We start from the raw sequence: 22,133 nt of genomic DNA, 5'->3' as shown, positions 1-22,133 counted from the left end.
TATAGCATATACCATTATCATTATCTTCATATTACAGAAGAGGAAAGTGAGGCTCAGATTGACTAAGAAATCAGTCTGTCAAGGTTATCCTATATACATATTGGGGAATTTTTAACTCAGTCATATCTATTTGGTCTTTAAATTGTTTATCTGGTCTTGGTTTAATTTTGGTATATGGAAACTATCAAGAAAGTTGTCTTCTCCTTTTAAAATTTCCAATTTTGTGGAGTACAGGTTTTTGAACTATGATCTTATGATTCTCTGAGTTTTCTCAATGTCTGTTTTTATAGCCCCCTTTTCATTTATGATCTTGCTATTTTTTTAAAATATTTTTTCTTTTCATTTTTCATGATTATCTTTTGTATTATTAATTTTTTTAAAATTAAAAATTACCGCCTCCTCCCCGCCTTCCTTCCCCCCCTCCCCCACTCCCCATGTCCCACTCCTCTCCCCCTTCCCTCTCCAGTCCAAAGAGCAGTCAGGGTTCCCTGCCCTGTGGGCAGTCCAAGGTCCTCCCCCCTCCATCCAGGTCTAGGAAGGTGAGCATCCAAACTGGCTAGGCTCCCACAAAGCCAGTATATGCAGTAGGGTCAAAACTCAGTGATTTTGCTAATTTGGATATTCTCTCTCTGATTTTTGGTTAGTTTAGATAAGGGTTTGCCTACTGATTTTTTTTTTTTGAAGAATCAACTCCTTGTTTTATTGATCCTTTGTATTGTTCTCTTTGTTTCTATTTTATTGACTTCAATCCTCAATTTGATTATTTCCTGGCATCTTCTCTTTCTGGATGAGTTTGCTTCTTTTTGTTCCAGAACTTTCAGACATTCTGTTAATTTGCCATTGTGGGATTTCTTCATCTTCTTTAGGTAGGCAGTTAGTGATATGAACTTTTTTCTAGGACTGCTTTCATAGTGTCCCATAAGTTTGGGTATGTTGTACCTGCATTTTCATTTCATTTTAGGAAGGCTTTAATTTCTTTATTTCTTCCTTGACCCAGGTGTGATTGAGTTGAACATTATTTAGTTTCCTTGAGTTTGCAAGCTTTCTGTAATTAGTCTTGTTGTTGAATTCTAACTTGAAGTCATTGTGATTCAATAAGATAGAGGGGTTATTCCAAATTTTTTGTATCTGTTTAGATATATTTTGTGACCAAGTATGTGATCAATTTTAGAGAAGGTTCCATGAGATGCTGAGAAAAAGGTATATTCTTTTGTGTTTGAGTGGAATTTTCTATAGATGTCTATTAAGCCTATTTGAGTCATAACATCTGATAGCTCTCTTGTTTGTCTGTTAATTTTCTGCCTGGAAGACCTGTCCATTTGTGACAGTGGAGTATAGAAACCTCATACTATTAGTGTGTAGGGTTTGATGTGTGGTTTAAGCTTTAGTAGTGTTTTCTTTTTTTCAAACATGGTTGCCCTTGTTATTTGGGGCACAAATGTTTAGGACTGAGAATTCATCTTGATGGATTTTTCCTGGAATGAATATGAAATTTCCTTCTTCATCTCTTGTGGTATGGAGGCTGCTTGTTCATTTCCTGGCTGCCCACACTCCCGAAATAACCACACAGAAACTGTATTAATTAAATCACTGCTTAGCCAGTTACTTAAGCATATTGCTAGGTAGCTCTTACATCTAGAATTAACCCATCTCTATTACTTTATATTTTACCATGAGGGTTGTGGCCTACCAGCAGGTTTCAGCATGTCTGTCTCTGGTGGCAGCTTCATGGCATCTTTCTGACTCCACTCCTTTCTCCCAGCATTCAGATCAGTTTTCCCCACCTACCTAAGTTCTGCCCTATCAACAGACCAAGGCAGTTTCTTTATTCATTAAGCATACAAAGGGGAACCCCACATCAATATCTTATGATTGCCTTTAGTTTGAAGTCTATTTTGTTAGGATAACTACAGTAGATTTCTTCTTACTTTTTTAATAGAAAGTCTTTTACCTACCCTTTATTCTGTAGAAATATCTGTCTTCGAAGTTGAGGTGTGTTTCTTTTAATTTGCAGAAGGATGGATTCTGTATTTATATCCATTCTTTAGTCTGTGCCTTTTATAGGTGAGTTGAGTCCATTAATATTAAGGAATATTAATGACCAGTGATTGTTAATTCTTGGGGTTTTTTTGTGGCTGTGTATGTGTTTCCCTTTAAGATTTGTTGGTATGAAATTATCAATTGCCTGTGCTTTTGTGTGTAGCAAGGAGGAGCTGCTTGTTTGTCCCAGCCACCTGGCTAGCTTAGCACCAAAATAACTACACACTACTTGGCCCATTAGCTCTAGTTTCTTTTTGGCTAATTCTTACATCTTAATTTAACCCATCTCTATTGTGTATCACCCTGTGGCAGTGGTTTACTGGGTAAAATTCCAAGCGTCTGTCTCTGTCGAATCCATGGTGTCTCAACTCCACCATTCTTCCTCCCAGCATTTAGTTCCATCTTCGCCACCTACCTAAGTTCTGCTCTATTAACCGACCAAGGCAGTTTCTTTATTCATTAACCAAGAAAAGCAACACACAGACAGAAGGAACTCCCACACCATTTGGAGGTACAGCTAACTTTCTTGGGTTAGAATTTTCCTTCCAATGCTTTCTGTAGGTCAGGATTTGTTGATAGGAATTGTTTAAATATGGTTTTGTCATGGAATATCTTGTTTCCTCTATCTGTGGTGATTGAAAGTATTGCTGGGTATAGCAGGCTGGGTTGCCATCTGTGGTCTTTTAGTGTCTGCATAATGTTTGTTTAGGACCTTCTAGCTTTCAGAGTCTCAATTGAGAAGTTGGGTGTTATTATTCTGGATCTGCCTTTATGTTACTTGGCCTTTTTCCTTTATAGCTCTTAATATTCTTTCTTTATTTTATATATATATATATATATTTGTGTTTTTATTATAAGTGACAAAGGGACTTTTTGGTGTGTGTGGGGGTCAAGTCTATTTGGTGTTCTATAAGCTTCTTGTATCTTCATAGGCAATTTCTTCTTTCTGTGCCTTTGAGCTGGTGTTCTTCTCCTTTTCTATCCCTATTATTCTTAGGTTTGGTCTTTTCATTGTATCTTAGATTTCCTAAGTTTTGTGTTTTGACTCTGTTGACTCTAATCTTTTCTTTGACCAATGTATCTATATTTCCTCTATTATATCTTCAACACCTGAGAGTCTCTCTTCCATCTCTTTCATTCTATTGGTTATACTTGCATCTGTAGTTCCTGTTTGTTTACCAAGATTATCCATTCCCAGGATTTCTTTGGTTTGTGTTTTCTTTATTACCTCGATTTCAGTTTTCAGGTCTTGAACTATTTCCTTTAGCTGTTTGATTACCTTTTCTTGACATTCTTGAAGAGATTTGTTTATTTCTTGCAGTGTTTTTGTTTGTCTTTTCCTCCATTTCTTTAAGGGTCCCTATCATCTTTATGAAGTTATTTTTAAGATTGTTTTCTTCTATTTCTTCTGGGTTGGGATGTTTAGGCCTTCCTGTTGTAGGACTGCAAGGTTCTGGTGGTACCATATTGTTCTTTAGGTTGTTGAAGGTACTCTTGCATTGGCATCTACCCACCTCTTAATACAATTATTGCAGACAGCCTCTTCATCCAATTGTTCGGTGTCTGTGTCTCAAGGATCCTCTCTTTGACTGATAGAAGCAGTCACTTTCTGTGTCTCATGGAGTCACTTGGTCTGCTCTGTGCAGTTGCTGGCTGTGTCTCAGGAAGCCACTGAGGTCTTGATAGATGGGTGGTTTGGGGGCAGTGTGGGACTTGTAGATTACAGGGTTTGGTGGAGGGGTTCTAGAACAACCTGACTTGCCTTTGCAGCTGAGGTGGGTAGGGGAGGGGCCCTGGGTTTTGCTCCAGAGGTTCTAGGGTCTAGAGACTGGGCTGTCCAGCTGAGAGGTCACTTACTCTTGCTTCTCTCTGTGCAGTCACAGTCTGTCACAATACTGTTCTTGGAGAAGACTTGAGTTCAGATTCCATCACCCATATCAGGTGGCTCAGAACTATAACTCTAGCTCCAGGAAATTTGACACCCTTTTTCTAGAATCTGGGCATCTGTACTCACATATGCACATACCTACATATACATGCATACACACACATAATTAAAAATAAAAAGGCATCTTTCAAAAAGTCTTTCTTTGTGCTTTATGAAAGAACTCCTTTTGAAGTTTCCTTCTTCTCATTTGGAATCATCTATCAAGCATTTCCAGCTGGTGACCCACATGTAGCTGAGGGTAGCTATGAATTTGGACCAATACAAAATTGTAAATCTGAATTTGAAACCTTATGAGATATGTTTTGATTTTATGTAACTCCACTGTGCAGCTCTCAAAGGCAAACTTTGTGGATGTCAATATCCTGCTGCAATCAGAAAGTTAGAGATTCTTATGTCCTTGTGAGAATTAAGTGAGTAAAAATTATTAATGATAGTGTTTTCACTTGCAAGATTTCATTTGCTAGCACAGAAAACACTAGATGGCCTGAAGAACAATGGATAGCATATCTGTATCCTTATGGAAAACATAGCCAAGGGAATACCATCTGAGTAAAGGCCTGAGGAAGAACTTATTTATGAACCAAAACTGGCAAAGGAAAATTGTTTAACAAATTATGTTCTCAGCAAGTCCTGGAGTCAGAGGCGGAGACAATGCAACCAAAATGCTTTCTGTTATGGCCAATGGGAAAAGGAAATCTAGAGGCACTTGGAGGCTATAGAAAATATATTAGAACCAAACAAATGGATTCTTTTTTTTCCAGTAAAAGATTAATATCCAAAGTAAACTTTGGGAGATTTCAGTTCAATTATCAACCTTACATGGGTGATGGGTAAATTAATCTATGGCACATTGTAACACAATCCCCCAAAGATCAGCTCTTAAAAAACAAATTACTGTGGATAATAAAATTGGAGTGGCTTAACTGCATCGGGGTCTCCCATCAAGTTACAACCGAACTTCTGATTGGTAAATGCTTTCTTCCAAGCTCACTTATGGATTCAGTTCCTCCTGGATTGCTTGGGGTCTTCATTTCCTTTATGTGGTCCACACCATAGGGAAGTTCATAACAGGCTGTTGGCTTTAATCAGAGAAAATAAGTAAGAAAGGGAAATGAGATGCTCAATACAGTCATTTTATGATCTCATCTTAAAAGTGCCATCCTATAACTTTTGGCATGTGTTTTCCTTTTGAGTTGAGACAGCCAACTGAGTCTACATTAAAGGAAAAAGGATAACAGAGAGGCATGAATTAACATGTGCAGGAAAGGTGAGGATGCAATTACAGATGACATCTTTGTGTCCCCTCAAGGTGAAGGGGTTTAGAGATGGTGTACAGAAATGGTAATCTGCAGAAAAAGTGAGATCCTCCTGAATGAGATTAGTATCCTGTTAAGAGGAGAAATGAGGCTTGATCACATGCTCTGCTCTCTGACATGTGAGTATATGATGAGAAGAGAACCAATGGGACACCAATAACAGGCATCTCAGTAAACACAGTGTGCACCAGCATCTTGACCTTGGATGTCCCTGCCTCCATAACTATGAGAAAGCCCCCCATTCTATGTAATGTTATAGCAGCTGGAAGTAACTAAGACAGAAGTCATCTTATAAGCTGTCTACTTTAATGTGTCCACTCTATATAGGATTAGTGAGAACACATGGTATAGATCCAATAGCATATGGAGTATGTATAATATGTATGCATATACATACACACATATAAATGTATGTATTTTTCTGTTAGGGATATACGAAGAGTAAAATAGTAGTCGTGGTCTGTGTAGACAACAGGTGCCAGTCACAAGTTGGACTCGGCTGATTTTGAAGGGGACTATTTATAAAAATAAAGGTGAAATTGCAAGGAGTAGGGCTTGCACTGGCCTGACACACCAGTGTCCCTAGGTATCAAGCAATAAATCAAAGGAGAGATGATGAGGACTAGGAGAGGATATTTAAATGAGAAGACAGATTTTTTTTAAAAGCATTTAGTGATCTTGTGGTATCTCCAGGGACTTGCTGGTGCCAAGGGATAGAATAAATATCTTGACTTCATCATTACTGTTTCCTACAGCTCTCTCTGCTGGCTGAATCAGAGGGTAATGGAGTCTGCTGCTATAGTCAGCATAGGTTGGCCTCTAGAACATATAGTATCATGCAGAAGGCAGAGAAATGAGTTGGAGAGACAATCAAAAGGTAGAACATAACAGAAATGTACTTGAAAGGAAAATTATATTCGTAGTAAACAGAAAGGAACAAACACATTTGCATGAATAGGCATTGCTCAGAATGAGTTAAGTGGAGGAGTTTGCTGATAGAGAAGGGTATTCAATTTCAAAACGGGCTTTCAAATAATTGCCCCTTTGGAAGATCCTTAAACATTGGAAACACATATCCACCTCTATAAAATGATTTGGGAAAAAACTGTACTGATGAAAGGAATGTGAGTGGCTAAGATGACTTTGAAGGGTCCTTGTAATTTGAGGACTCAGTGTTCCAGGAGCAATGGAAATCAGGGAATAGGATCTCCTGCAAAATATTCACAACTCTTTGAAATGGAAATTAGGCTAGTCCAATTTCAGAACCAAATTAAAGCAAGTATTCAGGGTGTTAGCAGGCAGTGCTTGAGCCTGTTTGAAGCAGTCTATAAAGGAGGGAAGCGTGCTCTTCCCGGGATGAAGCAGGATCCCACTCAGCCTGTTTCCATCTTTACTTTTAGCACCTGCTGGCTTGGAGTAGTGTCGCGCAAGCAATCAGACGGTGGGTGGATGTGCCAAGAGCCTGACCTCCCCATGTCTGCTATCCCTCCCCCTGCAACCCATGACAGCCTGTCCTGATATAGATGGACCTGGGACTGGTTTAAAATGACAGTCTCAAGTTCTTTGAGGAAGAGAAGAGTAATTCAAAGGAACAGCCAGACAAGCTTCCTTTCTCTGCAGGAATAATTATCAGCCCCCTTCCCCATGGCCCACCTGGGAGCCCATTTTGCCTTTAGATCCCGCTGGCAGAAGACCGATGATGAACTCTGTCGACATAGCATGTCCTTTATCCTTCACAAGGCCATTCGCAATGACTTCTTTCAGAGCTATCTCTACCTGCTGGAAAAAATTCCCCTGGGTAAGTGAGTCAGAGCTGCTAGACGAGGGAGAAGAAGGGACTGCATGGGTTGTGTGAGGTGACGGGGCGCCTAGGAGAGAGGTTAGAGCAAGGGGACTTTCCAGCCATGGAGAATCCAGACCAGTGTCAGCGGGTGAGATGCATGCAATAACTTTCTTTTATGGAGAGGGGAAGATCAAGTGCTGCCTGGCAAGCTTGAGCTTTATTTTAGGGTTTTCACGCCCCCTCAGGCATAGTGACTAGCTGCTCTAGGTGTCAGCTGGGTGAGGCTTAGAGAAACTCAGTTCTTGAGTTGTCACTGGTGTGTTTCCTAACTGCTCAAGTCGGAAAATTAGGTAGCTCATCGTTAAGAACATTAGGTTAATAGTATGTTAAGCAAAAATTGAAAACAGAGATTGCATAAGAAGGGAACAAAGTATGCTTGGGACATGAATGTTTCTGTATGGGTGGTGTGTGTTGTGTGTGTGTGTGTGTGTGTGTACTATCTGTTCTGGCCTCCCTAACTTCCCTTAGTCACAAGTATCATAAGGGAACTTCAGAAATCGAGGGTAATAGTCTGCATTCATCCCCCCCCCCCCATAGTTTCAGGGAAGTGGGACAAGAGAGCAATAGAAGCTTATCCTTTTAGCTATCATGATGCACTGATTTAACCCGTGTAGAGCTAACAAACCTCGGGACACTCTAAGTAGCACCACAGAGGAAACGACTTCTGATTAAAGAGTGAAGTGCCCCCTTCCTGTCTCTTTGATTTATATTTTCTCCAAGTGAAAACAAGAATGCTGTTTCTCAGCCTTGGTCTGTTTGCTTAAGGTTGTCTGAAAGCCCCATTGTGCACTTGAACTGGCCCCCGTTTCCTGCCGTGGAGAGAACGACATAGTTCTTAGTGTTTCATTCAAGAAACTGGATGTTAGCAGCTATCAAAGTCTCATTTCATACATTTACTTCTGAGGTTTCTTTAATTCGAGCCCCACAGATACTTTCATCTTATGTCTATACAGCTTTATATGAAAATGTTTCTCTTCTAAAATTTTGATGCTGATAGTTACACAACAGGTAAATATCACTATTTACCCTTCCAGTTTCCTACTTCTTCCAGACCATTTTAGTTTTTAAGTGAAAGAAAGAAGGTTCAGAGATGTGTTAGTTAATTTAGAGTGTAGTCAAAGCAAGTTGAAGGATTTCCCAGGAAAGCATATGCATCACCTTTACCCTAAGAAAAGAACTGGGGTGATCTGTGGGAGGATTATAATGCCCTGGTGGCTCCAGACAGGCAAATCACTGCCTGCTGGGGGGACAGTCTTTGCTCTAGTGCTCAGTATGAATCTTCAGGAACACTGTGTGACTTAGACGAGAGGAAGCTACCAGTGATGACAACTGAGAGGAAAGTCACTAGTGGGCAGATGACCGACAGCCTTTAAAGTGGTAGCCAGACAGAAAAGGGACTCGTTTCTGAACGTAGCTGTAAATCAGTTAGGGATAAAACAATCTTTGAACCAAATCAGATGACAATTAGTTTGAAACACGTAGCCTACAGTTATACTTGGTCATTTCTTAATCTAATGCCATCATTCTGATTTTATGGTGTTTTATTTTATCCATCTTCTCCTTTATGAGTGTGTGAATAGTTGATGAATCATTTGCAAAAATTGATGTTTTTAACAAAATAGTCCATGGAAGCCTAAAGGAAAATGAAGGGGAAGGTACAACTTTTCTGCTTTGGTTCAGAGCAGAGGTCCTGTTTCCAGTCTTTGCTCTTGCCTCACCAAGGGCTTCTAAGAGACATGGAGGGTTCCTTTAGTGAGTGCAACTGGAATAAAGTCAGTCTTCTCCAGGCCAAAGTTGGACTTATCATTACTTAACTTTCCATAAAAGAACACTATTTTCTCTGTCCTGAGAATTCAGCCTGGGCACTAGTTTTCCCCGAGAATCCACAATCCTGCATAACAACAGTAACTAAAAATAATATCAGCTGGAATGGGTTAGGCTCTGCTGCAGTAACAAATGGATTCTGAAATACTGTTGGTTGCACCCATGCATCTACCTTTGTTGTCATTTTTTTGACATGCAATATTTATTATGAGGAGGGCAGCTATATTCCTCATAGGCATAAAGGGATCCAGGATGATACAGTCTTCATCAGTCAGATAACACCGGTTGCTAAAGGCCCATTTAGTAGCTTCAGGTACTTTAACCCAGAATGACATATATTATAATTCTTTTAGAGTTTATTGGCCAGAAATATAAGATAATGGGTGATATGAGTATATATATAGTCATGAAGTACTTCTGTGAAAAAAAATTGCTGCTTAGACATGATTATTTCATACACTTATTTTCTGATCAAGATGGTCATATTCAGTGCAAGAAACAGTTATGGAATAACATTTGAATAAGTATTATGGTCTTATATTACACAAAAAGAGTAGTAATCTTCTTGCAAGTTATTAATACCTATGAGCATCAGTTTCCTCAAAACTGTAACAAGGACCTGGAAGAATTACAAGCAGTATACATGTAAAAAAATCAGTTTTCAGTAGGTGTTAGATTTTCCTTTACTTCCTCTGTGCCAGGCTTCTTCTAAAGTCACTATTTAATGTTTTTTAGAGCAGGAATTACCAAAGACGATAAACTTAATATGTATGAGTTTTCAGGCTGTAGCGGATATTATTCCTTTTAGGTTGGAAATAAAACAGCCAGCAGAGACGCTGCCTCCCCAGCCCCACAGAAGTGTTTTAGTGTTTGGCTTCCCTTGTTCTTGATGCCTTTGAGACTTCATAAAAATGAAAGCCTCTCTTTTTAAAATGTTAGGGAATCCTGCCTGTAGGGTCTGCACAGAGGGCTGGTTGTTTAGGGGTAATTATGGAAGGCACCAGGGTAAACCAGTCTTTGATTCCCTCGTTTCTTTCCCCATCCCCAACCATCTGTGTAAGATGCCCAGTTTTATTCCAGTTCACTCTGTGGTAAGATCCGTGATGGAGAACTTTCCTCAAACATCCCTGACCAGCTCCGAAGATGCATACAAGCGCTGAGACCCAGAGGACTGAAGTGTGCAATGGTCGATGAAGCACTGCTGTTTGCCTTAGGAGATTTTTCAGGAGAGGGGAAACAAGCTCACAACTTTTAGTGTTTTACATTTTTTTTAAAAAAACCTCAACTCATTGTCCAAACATCATATTGGGCACATTCTTATTCCCCATATCTTATATTTTGAAACTAGGCCCAGAGGAACTAGAAGGTTCTGTCAATGGTTTAACAGTGGTGTGTGGCAGGGCAGGATTCTAGCCCAGGTATCCGTATCCCAGGCTACTTTAGAACTGTTACATATCCTACCTACCAATGGGAATGGACACTCAGATAAAGTGGGCAACAATGCACATTTTCCACGTGTAATTTCCAGTTTGACAGCAAAAGAAAACATGGCCTGTGAAGAGAACTGAACCTCTGGGGATCAAGGTGGGTGGGTCACTGAGTAAGTTCATAGAATTCAGTGACATCGGTTCAGTTGGAGATTTGGGTTCAAATGTTTTCTAGAGGTGGTTGTTTATGAACAAATAGGGACTAGTATAGAAAAAGATGTCATTGTAAGTCTTTAGTCTGTCGGTTCTTAAAGGGCCCTGTAAAATAACACCTTTTCCTATAAGTGGAGATCAGTGACTATCTGTCAGTTGTTTTACTTGGATTCTATGGCTCCTGGACATTGTTACGTAAAAATGGTTTTGGGCGATTTGTTAGAAGAACAAAAACAGTGTTCAAATGAACTTGTCTTGTGGCCTCCTCTCATACGTCTTTTGCTAAGTAAAACTATACTCAATCCTATTCTCCCTGCACTCGTTTGGGAAGTGACACTCTAACTCCAGTCTTCTAAAATATTAAGAACCAAGCTTAAGGGGTTAAAAAGAAGTACTATGAAATGCCTACGACAATGCCAGGCACATAAATACTTAGTAGGCACTATTCCTTTTCTATTATTGCCTATAAAATGCCTACGACAATGCCAGGCACATAAATACTTAGTAGGTACTATTCCTTTTCTATTATTGCCTATGAAATGCCTACGACAATGCCAGACACATAAATACTTAGTAGGTACTATTCCTCTTCTATTATTGCCTATGAAATGCCTACGACAATCCCAGGCACATAAGTACTCAGTAGGTAACATTCCTCTTCTGTCGTTGCCTTAGAAATGCCTACGACAATCCCAGGCACTTAAGTACTCAGTAGTTACTATTCCTCTTCTGTCATTGAACCTCCTAGAAGATCAGTCTTTGAGAGGAAGTCAAGAGCAGTGGTAACCTATTCATTGTACAGTTAAAAATGAGAATTACTAAAAACATTTTCACAAAGACAGTTAGAACTTCCACAACAAACTCACCATACAGCTCCTAACTGTAATTGACTTCAGCATTGCCACACACTTCAGTGTGCAACCTGAAAAAATTATCAAAATACAGTGTATAGAATTCTTTAATTAATAAAAATATTGTATCTAAAAGTTTAGGATACTTGTTACTTTTGTAGTGCAAATGCTACAAGGGCATTTTTTAAAAAAGTGAAGAAAAGATAATTTCTTCACTTTATTAAAAAACTTATCTGATGCAATTTTGAGTTTTGAGTCAAAGTGTATGATGAAGAAGCTATGGGTGTTAGGTTTGCATAGAACTGGGATCAAATCTCAGGTGTGTCATTTGATCTGGATAATTTAACACTTACTTGTTTCTTAACTTTCTTACTTCTTTCTTCTTCCATATATATATATATATATATATATATATATATATATATATATATAACATTTATCTTACATCATCAATGAGATAGGTTCCTTGCATGTATATAGATTTGATCAATTAAAGGTAATATAGGTCAGGAAATAAGTGTATTTTTTGGTCTTATTTTTTGTTGCAAACTATCTCAAAATTTACAGAGACATTGCAATTCTGTGACAAAATACCACTACATGCATTTCCACTGTAAAAAGATGTGGGCTAGTGACTAGCTGCCTTATTTAAGCCAACACGAACTATGCAGGAGCCATCAAGAAAGCAGAACCTGGGATTGGCCATGACACCTCGTATATCTTTCTTAGAGAAATACATCTGTCAGTTAGGTGAAAATGAGAACTCAAGCTCCTAACCATAAAAGCCCTCCCAGTGAAGCTGAAACCCGCTGAGCTCTGCATTGACTTGAGACCAAAATGTTGCTGATGCAACGAACCATGCCCATTCCTAGATTAAGGCATTTAATATACGCTACTAACTTGCTGACTTAAGCAGTTGATGATGACTGTGGCTAATTTGTTGCTTTACCTGGATCAGGAACTTTGGGTGGGGTGTCATTGAGATGGCTACGCAGGTGAGTAAAGATAATAGTTGCCAAGCCCAAGGACCTGAATTTGATTTCTGGGACCCATGTGTTGGAAGGAGAGAACGGATTCTTGTAAAAGTTGTCTTCTGATTTCCATGTGTTGTATCAAATTTCTCTTTAGTTGTGTGTGTGTGTGTGTGTGTGTGTGTGTGTGTGAGAGAGAGAGAGAGAGAGAGAGAGAGAGAGAGAGAGAGAGAGAGAGAGAGAGAGAGAGAGAGCCACTGAGCTGTGGTTAATCCACAATCCCAGAAGAGCATTCAGTCCTCCCTGAATTGTGCTTTTCTAGTTTGATGTTTTGAAGACTGCAGAAGAATGTGGAACCATCATAATGTTGGGAGGGTGGTTCCTGAATTTCCTATCTCTGTTGAATTTATAAATATTTGTTGATTTATTTGCAAAGCGATTTAAGTCCAGTTGACTCTACATAGAAAAGTAGGGAAGAGATGAGGTAGGTCAGCGGCGATCACTATTGCTTTGGATCATGAGGGCCCTACTTTCCATTCATATCATCTCATTCAGTAGTCAGTTGTGCATAAATTGACAAAAGAGTCTATACATAAGCAGCTTGAAAAGATTTGCACTTTAAAACTAACATGCACATATAATAGTTATTATACATTGAGGAGACTGTGTATAATACTATATTGACTTCCAGGAAATAATCTGTTTAGAAACTGACTTCTGTAACTCTTTCAGAAACCCCTGGTCATTTGTGACCCAAACATTAGTTTCAGGGTCTTCAAGTTAGAAAATATTGACTTAATTCTGTTTTGGGAGCGCAGTTCTAGTCACATGCTTTCTATTGTACCTTTAACTTTTAGAATACGATTTTGGAATTATGTAGTTATTGATTTTAGAATCAAGCAGCACCCTGCTTTAATGTCACAATCATAGGAGTTACCTAAAGAAAGGTAAATGTTCCTAGTTAAGGCTAAATACTATTTTTCTTTTGACTCCTTCTTAAAATTATGACGTATTTTGGTTTTCATCTCATGATAATAGTAAGTTTGAGCCATTGTATATTTTATCTAGAGCTTTTAACTATATTTTAGTTCTGGTTGCTGTGAACGAAAATGTGTCTTTTTTGGAATTTTACCAATGTATCCTAGATTCCTGGCTACTTTGGCCGAATTCCAGCCTATGATTTCTTTGCAGTCTGAACAGTTTTATCCCAGATCTGATCTGATATGTAGCTGTCATTTGCAGATTTCTTTTTACTGGATTCCCATGTTAGTGGCATCGTCTTCTTGTACACATCAGCTCTTGATTTTAACCCTTGCTGGGTTGAAATACAGCTTTGAGAAACTCCTGAAAATGAATCCAAAGGAAATAAAAATTCTCACAGTTAAATGGGTATTAAATTTAGCTTCAAAATAAATTTTCCCCAGAATGCTAATGCCACTCAACCATTACTTCTGATTGTTCTGGTGAAATCTGTTTTGTTTGCACAACTTCAGCTCCATGCTTTGTAAAAGATGCAAGTTACACTGAATCTGACCTTACCAACAAATAGTTTTATTTATAGGTATGTCTCAAGTAGAGTGCAATATCTTAGGCATACTTATACTAATACATTATTGTTTATCTAAAATTCAAATAGGGTTTAAATGGTTTTCTCAATGTTATATAGCATGCAAGCCTCTGGGATAGAACTCAAACCCAGACTTTCTGATTTAAAACCATTGTCCATGCTGGGCATGGCAGTGCAAGTCTTTAATCCCAGCATTAGGGAGGGAGAGGCAGGCAGATCTCTGTGAGTTTGTTCCCAGCTTGGTCTACGGAGCAAGTTCTAGGACAGGCATAGCTATACAGTAAGACCTTGTCCAAAAAAAAAATTCAAATCAAATCAGTGCCCTTTCATCTACAACACAAATTCATGGAATTTTGAGAAAAACATTACATTGTTTAAAAATGAGCTCGTTACATCCTATACATTTTAATAACTCTCGATAATATTTCCTTTGCAGTAAAACTGTATGCTTTAACAAGCCAAGTCATTGATGGTGAGATGCAGTTCTATGCCAGAGCCAAACTTTTCTACCAAGAGGTACCGGCCACAGAAGAAGGCATGATGGGAAATTTTATTGAACTATCCAACCCAGATATCCAGGCCTCTCGTGAATTTCTTAGGAAATTTGTTGGGGTGAGTTTTTTGACTGATGCTTGTTCCTTACAAACTGAGCCCACGTGTTTCTACGTTGTTAAGCCATGTGACTCAGCTGAGTGGTCAGCCAGAAAGCCTGTTAAGATATTCAGAGAAATGGAGTTCAGCGAGCCCTTGGCTTATCCTACTTGGCTCATTACCACTGTAGCAGCAGCTAGTCTTGCATGCTTCGGGGGAAGGTGAACTCGTAGCACAGACATGACTGCATTACATGACAGAGAGAGACATCTGCTTCAGAGAATCAGAGGTAAACAGCAGACACCTAGGAGACGGCCGAGAGCTCATGCTTCATGGCACTTCAGATTGACTTACAAAGTCTCCAAACTATAAGAAATGTGTGCCTATGAACAGTGTAAAAGCAAAGATGATAGAATCCCTTTATGATTGTTATACATAGTCCAGCTTATTACCTGATCAGATGAGATTCTTTTGTAACTCTGGATTTGGTTAAGCTTCTTTCTTTTTGCGGACGAAATTTCAAGGTCATACAAGACAGTACTAGGACACCAGAGCCAAAATTCTAAGCTAATAAAGCATCATGGTTCTTCAACCTAATGTACAAATTCCTTTCTCTGAGCATGATATTTCCATGTATTTAGCTTCAGTTTTCTCATCCATGGCCAGGGACTAACAATAGAATCAGTTTGGTGGAAGAAAGTGAAAATTAAAGAAGACTAGAGACGTTGAGCTCTTGCTTTAGTCAACAAAGTGAGCATAAAACAAATCTAATGTGTGGCTATTAGTAATAACACCATGGTGTCTTATCATATACTCAACACATAGCATGCAACATTATTTAGTTTTTAGGCCATTTTAACCCACACAATAAAACTGCCATTGGTCTTACTGAAGAAAAAACTCCTAGTTACAAACAAAATTTGTTGCAGGTTAATAAAATGTAATTTGATTAAAATGTGGGTAGTGTTTTATTTTGATAAAGGAAACATAAGTATTTAGTTTTAGGGTAAAACTGTCAACCTGCTCAAGATAGTGTGAAGACCATATTGGTGTTGAAGTGAAGTTCTATTCATTCTAAGTCCTTCTGTGGCACCCAATATCTGAGTAACGAGTCTGGCAGTAGAGACATGTTTTCAGGATAAGATAGTTGTCGGACTCAATGTCTATCTGATGTAAGTCACAGCCACAAAGCTTTGAAAAGTGTAAGGTTTATGACCATGGATGTTTACATGTCAGAATAATCTGTAATACTTTTAAACAAGTGTTGATGGCTGATTTCATGATATATATATATATATATATATATATATATATATATATATACACACATATTTATAATTCAGCTGGGCATGGTGGCATATACCTTCAATCCCAGCATCTGGGAAACAGAGGGAGAGGCAGGCTGATCTCTGAGTTTGAGATTAGCCTGATCTACAGAGTTCATTGCAGGCTGACCAAAGCTTAGGTCAGTTATTTTGCTGGGTCTTTTAGGAACACCATCTCTTTACTCTTTAGAATCCTTAAGAGTGAAACTGTTGTCAGTTCTTTTTTTGTAGTTGTGGAAATTGAGGTTTAAAGGGATGAAATAAATCCTTTAGATAGCACACACTGAGACGTCAGTCCAGTCAGGTTAGTTTTACACCAAATTCCTTGCTCTCAACCACAACTTATTTTTTTTCCATTTGTTTCATGAAGCAGAAAACTCCCTATTTTCTTCCCCCTCACAGACTATAGACCTCAACTCTCTTCTCTTTCCTGGCCTAAGCAGTCCCTCCTGCTTGCCTCATGGTGAGGCCGACTTTGATCCCAAGGCATTTCAGAAGCTTAGCTAGTAATCCAGCTGTCTTGTCACTCTATGAGGAATGCAGAGCTGACCACAGGGATTCTGGTCAGACAGAGCCCAGAGGCACGCCCAGGGACCTGGGAAAGGAAACACTGTATGGTTGCATATTTATGTTGGAAAAGAGGCAGACTGCTCCTTTCAAACAAACACAAGAGTCCTTCTTAGTAGACAAGGCTCATTGTAAAGCTGTGACCTTGAACTAAGAACAAACAGTCTGTTTAAACGAGTGATATTTTAGTGCTTTGACCTCAATAATCTGCTAAATTAGTATCTAGGTCAAGAAACAAGGACTTAGGGGATATGAGTATCTGACATGATTTATTCTTGTGTCAACTGGGAAAAGGCAGGCTGTTTAATTTAAAGCTTTGCCTTCCTTTCAACGCTCAGTGACAGGGGACAGTGGGAAAAGCTGTTTAATCTAGTTGCAAATGTATTTGCTTTAGACAATCCACAAATGTAAAGTTTACCGATAGGGTAAAGGTGTAGAATTTGGTATTTAATGGATTTGTGTCTTGGCTATTTGTCAATGATTGGATGACTAAAATGATAAGATTTGATTTGCATTTCACAGCTTTTCTACAGGACCATGAAGCACTTAGATTTGAGTTTTCAACTTGACTGAATGGGTTTAAGATACTGTTATCCAAAATAAAACAATTAGGCATAATAAGACCAAAAAGCATAATTAAGAGTGTTTTTACTAATTTGTAATGACTCCATAGACACGAAAGTAAGACAACGAATGAAAATGAAATAAAAACCATCTTGTTTTGAAATCGCACATTGTGCGAGACCATATTCACATTTATCAAGGGCATCCGATTTCAATCCAGTCACAGCTTCACCAGACATCGTGTCCAAGAGGAGAGAGCAGCTTCTGAGGGCACCCTTTAAATATCCCTTCTCAGAGGTGCTGCCTGTGAGTGACAGACAAAATGACCAGCGCTGCCAGGACAGGGGAGGCAGCGCCAACGGCTTTAGATGAAGCACAACAGAGCAACTAGGGGATGGTCGGAGAGGCTGGAGGGTCACAGCACCGGAGTAAGAGGAATATTTGTGTCTGTTTAAAAACAGTTTCAGGGATAGCTGTAGCCAAACATCAGACACCTGAATTGATAAGTCACCATCGGCGAGGTTGAGAATCTTCCCCGGCAGTGGTTCTCACCAGGGGGTCATGACCCTTTAGTGGGGGTCATATATCAGCTATCCTGCATATCAGACATTTACATTATGATTCACAACAGTAGCAAAATTACAGTTATGAAGTAGCAACAAAATGATTTCATGGTTGGGGTTCACCACAACATGAGGAACTGTAATAAAGGGTCGCAGCATAAGAAAGGTTGAGAACCATAGTTCCAGGGAGTTCTAATTGGAACATTTCCCCTCCTTGTCTTCAGTCTGTTTGCTGTAGTGTCATTCCTAATGTAGACTGGGTTTGGCTCAGAAGGTTCTTGCTCAAATTCTAGTTCTCCCATTAGCTGTACAATACCAAAAACTGGAGTTTTCTAATCTCCAAAATGGGAATCATCATCTTAAAATACATACACACATATGCGTGTGTGCATATATATATATATATATGTGTGTGTGTGTGTGTGTGTATGTGTGTGTGTGTGTGCTCTGTCACCTTCCTGTATATCTGCATGCCAAAAGAGGGCATCAGATCTCATTTTAGATGGTTCTGAGCTACCATGTGGTTGCTGAAAATTGAACTAAGGACCTCTGGAAGAGCAACCAGTGCTCTTAACCACTGAGCCATCTCTCCAAGCCTAACATCATAATCTTAGGAAAGTTTCTTTGGTTATTGTAATTATTGTGGATATAAGAGCATGTGACATATAAATAGTCATTTATTATGGCCCTTACTGTATTTGGAAAAAAAGATTATCATTGTCTCCTTTCTGCTTTTGCTGTACTTGTACCTTTCTCGCATAAGGAAAGCCTTTTGGCAAATGTTTTGATGTTTCCTCCTGCTCATGTTTACCTTTGATCCTTAGCCAACTGCAGTTTTCATCCTTAGTTCCTGAGAAATCAAGAGGAGGCTCTCGCCGTAAGATCTTGATTGGTAACTCCAAGTATCCTATTACTGTAATTTCTAGCATGAACCTATTACTGTCCCAATCACAACTAAATAATTTAGACCAGCTGAGTCTTTCTTCATAACTCCAAAGCCTTTCTTTAATTGTATAGAAGCAAGTTTGAGAATGTTTATATTAGCTAATTTCTCAATAGGCACCCTTTCCCCTTCCTAGTTAATGTATAGCCTTACTTAAAGCTTTTTTCTTTCTGTGAACTTGTAGTTTCTGATTGTGTGTGTGTGTGTGTGTGTGTGTGTGTGTGTGTGTGTGTGTATCAGCATTAAAAGAGACAAAGAGTCTGAAGAAACTACCTAGATGAGTGTTTGTGTATTGCCTGACCCATATTTACAATGCACTCTTGGTTGAGACAGACAGTGGGACAATGGCTATTCCTCGGCTCAGGCCTCAAACGTCACCACTTATAGGAAAGGAGTAGATGCTTCTGAGCACTTCTAAACCCAGCTTAGAGGAACTAAAATTTCATTCATCCCAATATGAATCTGAATGTTTCCAAGAAGTGAATGTTTAGAGCAATTTTGAAATTCATGAAAATTCCTGCATAGGCTCCACCCCACCTTCCCATTTTTTCAAAGTAATAACCTATTGTATGTGTCCATTTTGCTGCCATGATCATCAAAGCTATGTCTTCACAGAGCTGTCCATGGCTCATTTCTTGGAGAGACTTAGCCTGTACTGGAACCTAAAAGGATAGTTTGAAATTCTTTTAAAAGAGTTAAATTTGGCAAAAAGAGTTACCCTTTTTGGAAAAAAATGAAATGTTCTATATATTGATATGATAATAGATAGTTATCTATGTGCATTTGTACTAACACATCAAATCATACACATAAATGAAACATTTTAGAGTACAAAATTGAGCCAAAGCGACTTAATTTGAAGAAGTAATTGCAATGCCCGAGACTCGAGGTGAGTCTCTATACTGAAATGGCCCACAAGGTATCTTTCCGCAGGGGCCAGGGAGAGCGGGCACTGGCTGTGCCTTGGACTGCGGCTCTGGAATAGGCAGGGTCAGCAAGCACGTCCTGTTGCCTGTTTTCAGCAGCGTTGAACTGGTGGATATGATGGAGTCCTTCCTCCTGGAAGCCCAGAGCTACTTGCAGGTCAACGAGGACAAAGTGGAAAGTTACCACTGCTACAGCCTGCAGGAATTCACGCCTCACTTAGCAAGATATGACGTCATCTGGATTCAGTGGGTCTCAGGTCAGTCTTGCAGGGCAGAACTTTTGCCCTTCACCTCTCCCAGCTAGGAAAGATGACACTCGGGACACAAGGGGGAGATGGAGCTGGAGGTGCCCACACCGCTTTTGTTAGCTCTAGCTGTCGTGTGATCTCCTGACAACTCTGGTTCCTTAAATTTCTCTAACACTGCTGTACAAGCCTGGCAGTTCCTACTCCTAGGGCTAGAACAAGCGCTTGGGAGCAACCAGCATCTTTGCAGAAATGTAAATAGTTGAAAATACTTAAAATGTGGGCCCATAAATGGTTAATCCTCATTATTTACTGACAGAACTAAACATTCTGAGACCTAAATCCTTAGGAAATGAAACAGCAATGAATTTTATTGTGGTAACACACACACACACACACACACACACACATACACGCCACAAAAAGTGATTATGTTGTATAAGGACATGCAATGGCTCCTGGGAGGGACAGTAGTGTCTTGCGCCTATCAGGTACATGGTCCATGCAGCATGATATAAAGGCAAGGAATTAAAACCTCTAAAAGAGGGTTTGTTTCTTTTTATTTTTACCTACGTTTCAAAGTCTCTTGTAACTAAAACAATTCAAGCTATTAAATAATTTGTGTGTGTGGACAGGTGACAGTCTCTTGACTCTTAGCTTTGCTTTTATTCCGACGCACCTCCCTCCTGATCCACGTTTCATCTTGTCTTTTTCTACCAATCTGGCCCCACTTGCAGGATACCTGACTGATAAGGACCTCCTTGCATTTCTTTCCCGCTGCCGAGATGGTCTGAAAGAAAATGGTGTTATCATCCTGAAAGACAATGTAGCACGGGAGGGCTGTATCTTCGACCTGTCTGACAGCAGTGTGACTCGGGACATGGACATCCTCCGAAGCCTCATCCGGAAGAGTGGGCTGGTGGTTCTGGGCCAGGAGAAGCAAGAGGGCTTTCCTGAGCAGTGCGTTCCGGTGTGGATGTTTGCCCTGCATAGTGATAGACGGTCCTGATCGGCAGTGGGAACGAACAGCCAGACCAGACGGTGGGGCTTTGCTTCAGGACTGGGTCTATCTCGAGGTGCCCCTTGTGGTGCAGACAGAGATGGAAAGAAGGGACACGGTGCGTGTCTAGAATGATTGATGATTTAGTATGTACAAACTATTGCTAATATGATGCACATGTTATGATGTGTGCACATTTTCTGAGAGATGGAATAAAACACCAAGAAAGAGCTTTAAGGAACTTCCTGCTTACACCTGAACTGCGCAAGCGTGTATGAAGACCTGAAAAAGAAACAGCACTCACAAATGACAGACTGTGTTGGTCACTGATGATTTGTCTTGCACAACTGATCACAGAATGGGGTAGAAAGTCCAGACCCCTTTTGCTGGCCCTGAGTCAGCTACACTATACTTTCTTCCTCTTTGCTCTTATAGCTCCTCTTGAACAAACATCTCCACCTAATTAAGAAGGTACTAGTCAAATAATCTTATGAAAACAAGTCTATTAATTTTGTCTTAGGCCTTCTTTTGGCAGAAAAAGTATATGGTTTCACTTTCTATTTTGGGACAGTTTTACTACCAATGATGTAATATGGATGTAATCTGATAACAGACGCTTGCATTTCCATGATGAGGAAGTGTCTCCTTTCAGGAGAAATGTTAGACACTGGAGTTTCACCCCAACCATATAAGTAAATGTTGTCAATGATCTAATTTTAGCCACTGGCTTTCAACAGTGCCTGCTTCTTTGCATCTGCTCCTCATTCCTTGAATGAAATGAACGTACCTTGAAAGAGAATCATCAAAAGAAACAGGCAAATAAAATGAAGATTAAATATTGACTTAGCTGAGTTCAGATAAGGAATTAGTTTAAATAAAATAATCTAAAATCTTTCAAAAAGAGAAATGAAGTTCAGTTTTTATTAGCACAATGCTTAAATATGACTATTTTGTCTTTAAAACATTTCAGCACCTTTGTGTTGCAGCACAGTGATGTGTTTTGGCCTTGAAATTCAAAGAACCAATTTAAATGAAGAAAATCTACTGCATGGTTATATACCACCACAAAAATCATATATTTAAATTCATAGCTCTAGAATAATAGAAAATAGTTATAATGTATTGTTATAAATGCAGCATTACCAAGATAGTTCTCTTTTTATACCCAGAAAAATACATCACTTCTGTCCTTGGTACCTTGACCATTCATGCACCTGGAATGATGCAGCAGAAAGTGAGTCAGAGCAAGACAGAGGTTTTTGATCCCACTGCACGTACTGGCTTTGGGGGAGCCTAGGCAGTTTGGATGCTCACCTTAGGAGACCTGGATAGAGGTGGGCGGTCCTTGGGCTTCCCACAGGTCAGGGAACCCTGATTGCTCTTCAAGCAGATGAGGGAGGGTGACTTGA

At 39.4% G+C, this 22,133-nt stretch overlaps 1 protein-coding gene across 1 annotated transcript; it reads left to right on the top strand.

Annotated features, from left to right (window-relative positions):
• The first annotated feature begins 6,812 nt into the window (after positions 1–6,812).
• On the top strand, positions 6,813–21,438 carry Ntmt2 (N-terminal Xaa-Pro-Lys N-methyltransferase 2). The gene is made up of 4 exons (XM_075987466.1): positions 6,813–7,102; positions 14,437–14,612; positions 19,487–19,736; positions 20,462–21,438. Exons 1-4 carry the CDS (start codon positions 6,949–6,951, stop codon positions 20,731–20,733), a joined length of 852 nt encoding a protein of 283 aa, XP_075843581.1. The 5' UTR covers positions 6,813–6,948; the 3' UTR covers positions 20,734–21,438.
• Positions 21,439–22,133: the final 695 nt, after the last annotated feature.

The sequence above is a fragment of the Microtus pennsylvanicus genome, chromosome 10 (assembly GCF_037038515.1).
Source record: "Microtus pennsylvanicus isolate mMicPen1 chromosome 10, mMicPen1.hap1, whole genome shotgun sequence".
Taxonomy (NCBI): Eukaryota; Metazoa; Chordata; class Mammalia; order Rodentia; family Cricetidae; genus Microtus; species Microtus pennsylvanicus.
The sequence above is the reverse complement of the archived record's forward strand: the minus strand, read 5'-3'. Positions and strand labels throughout refer to the sequence as shown.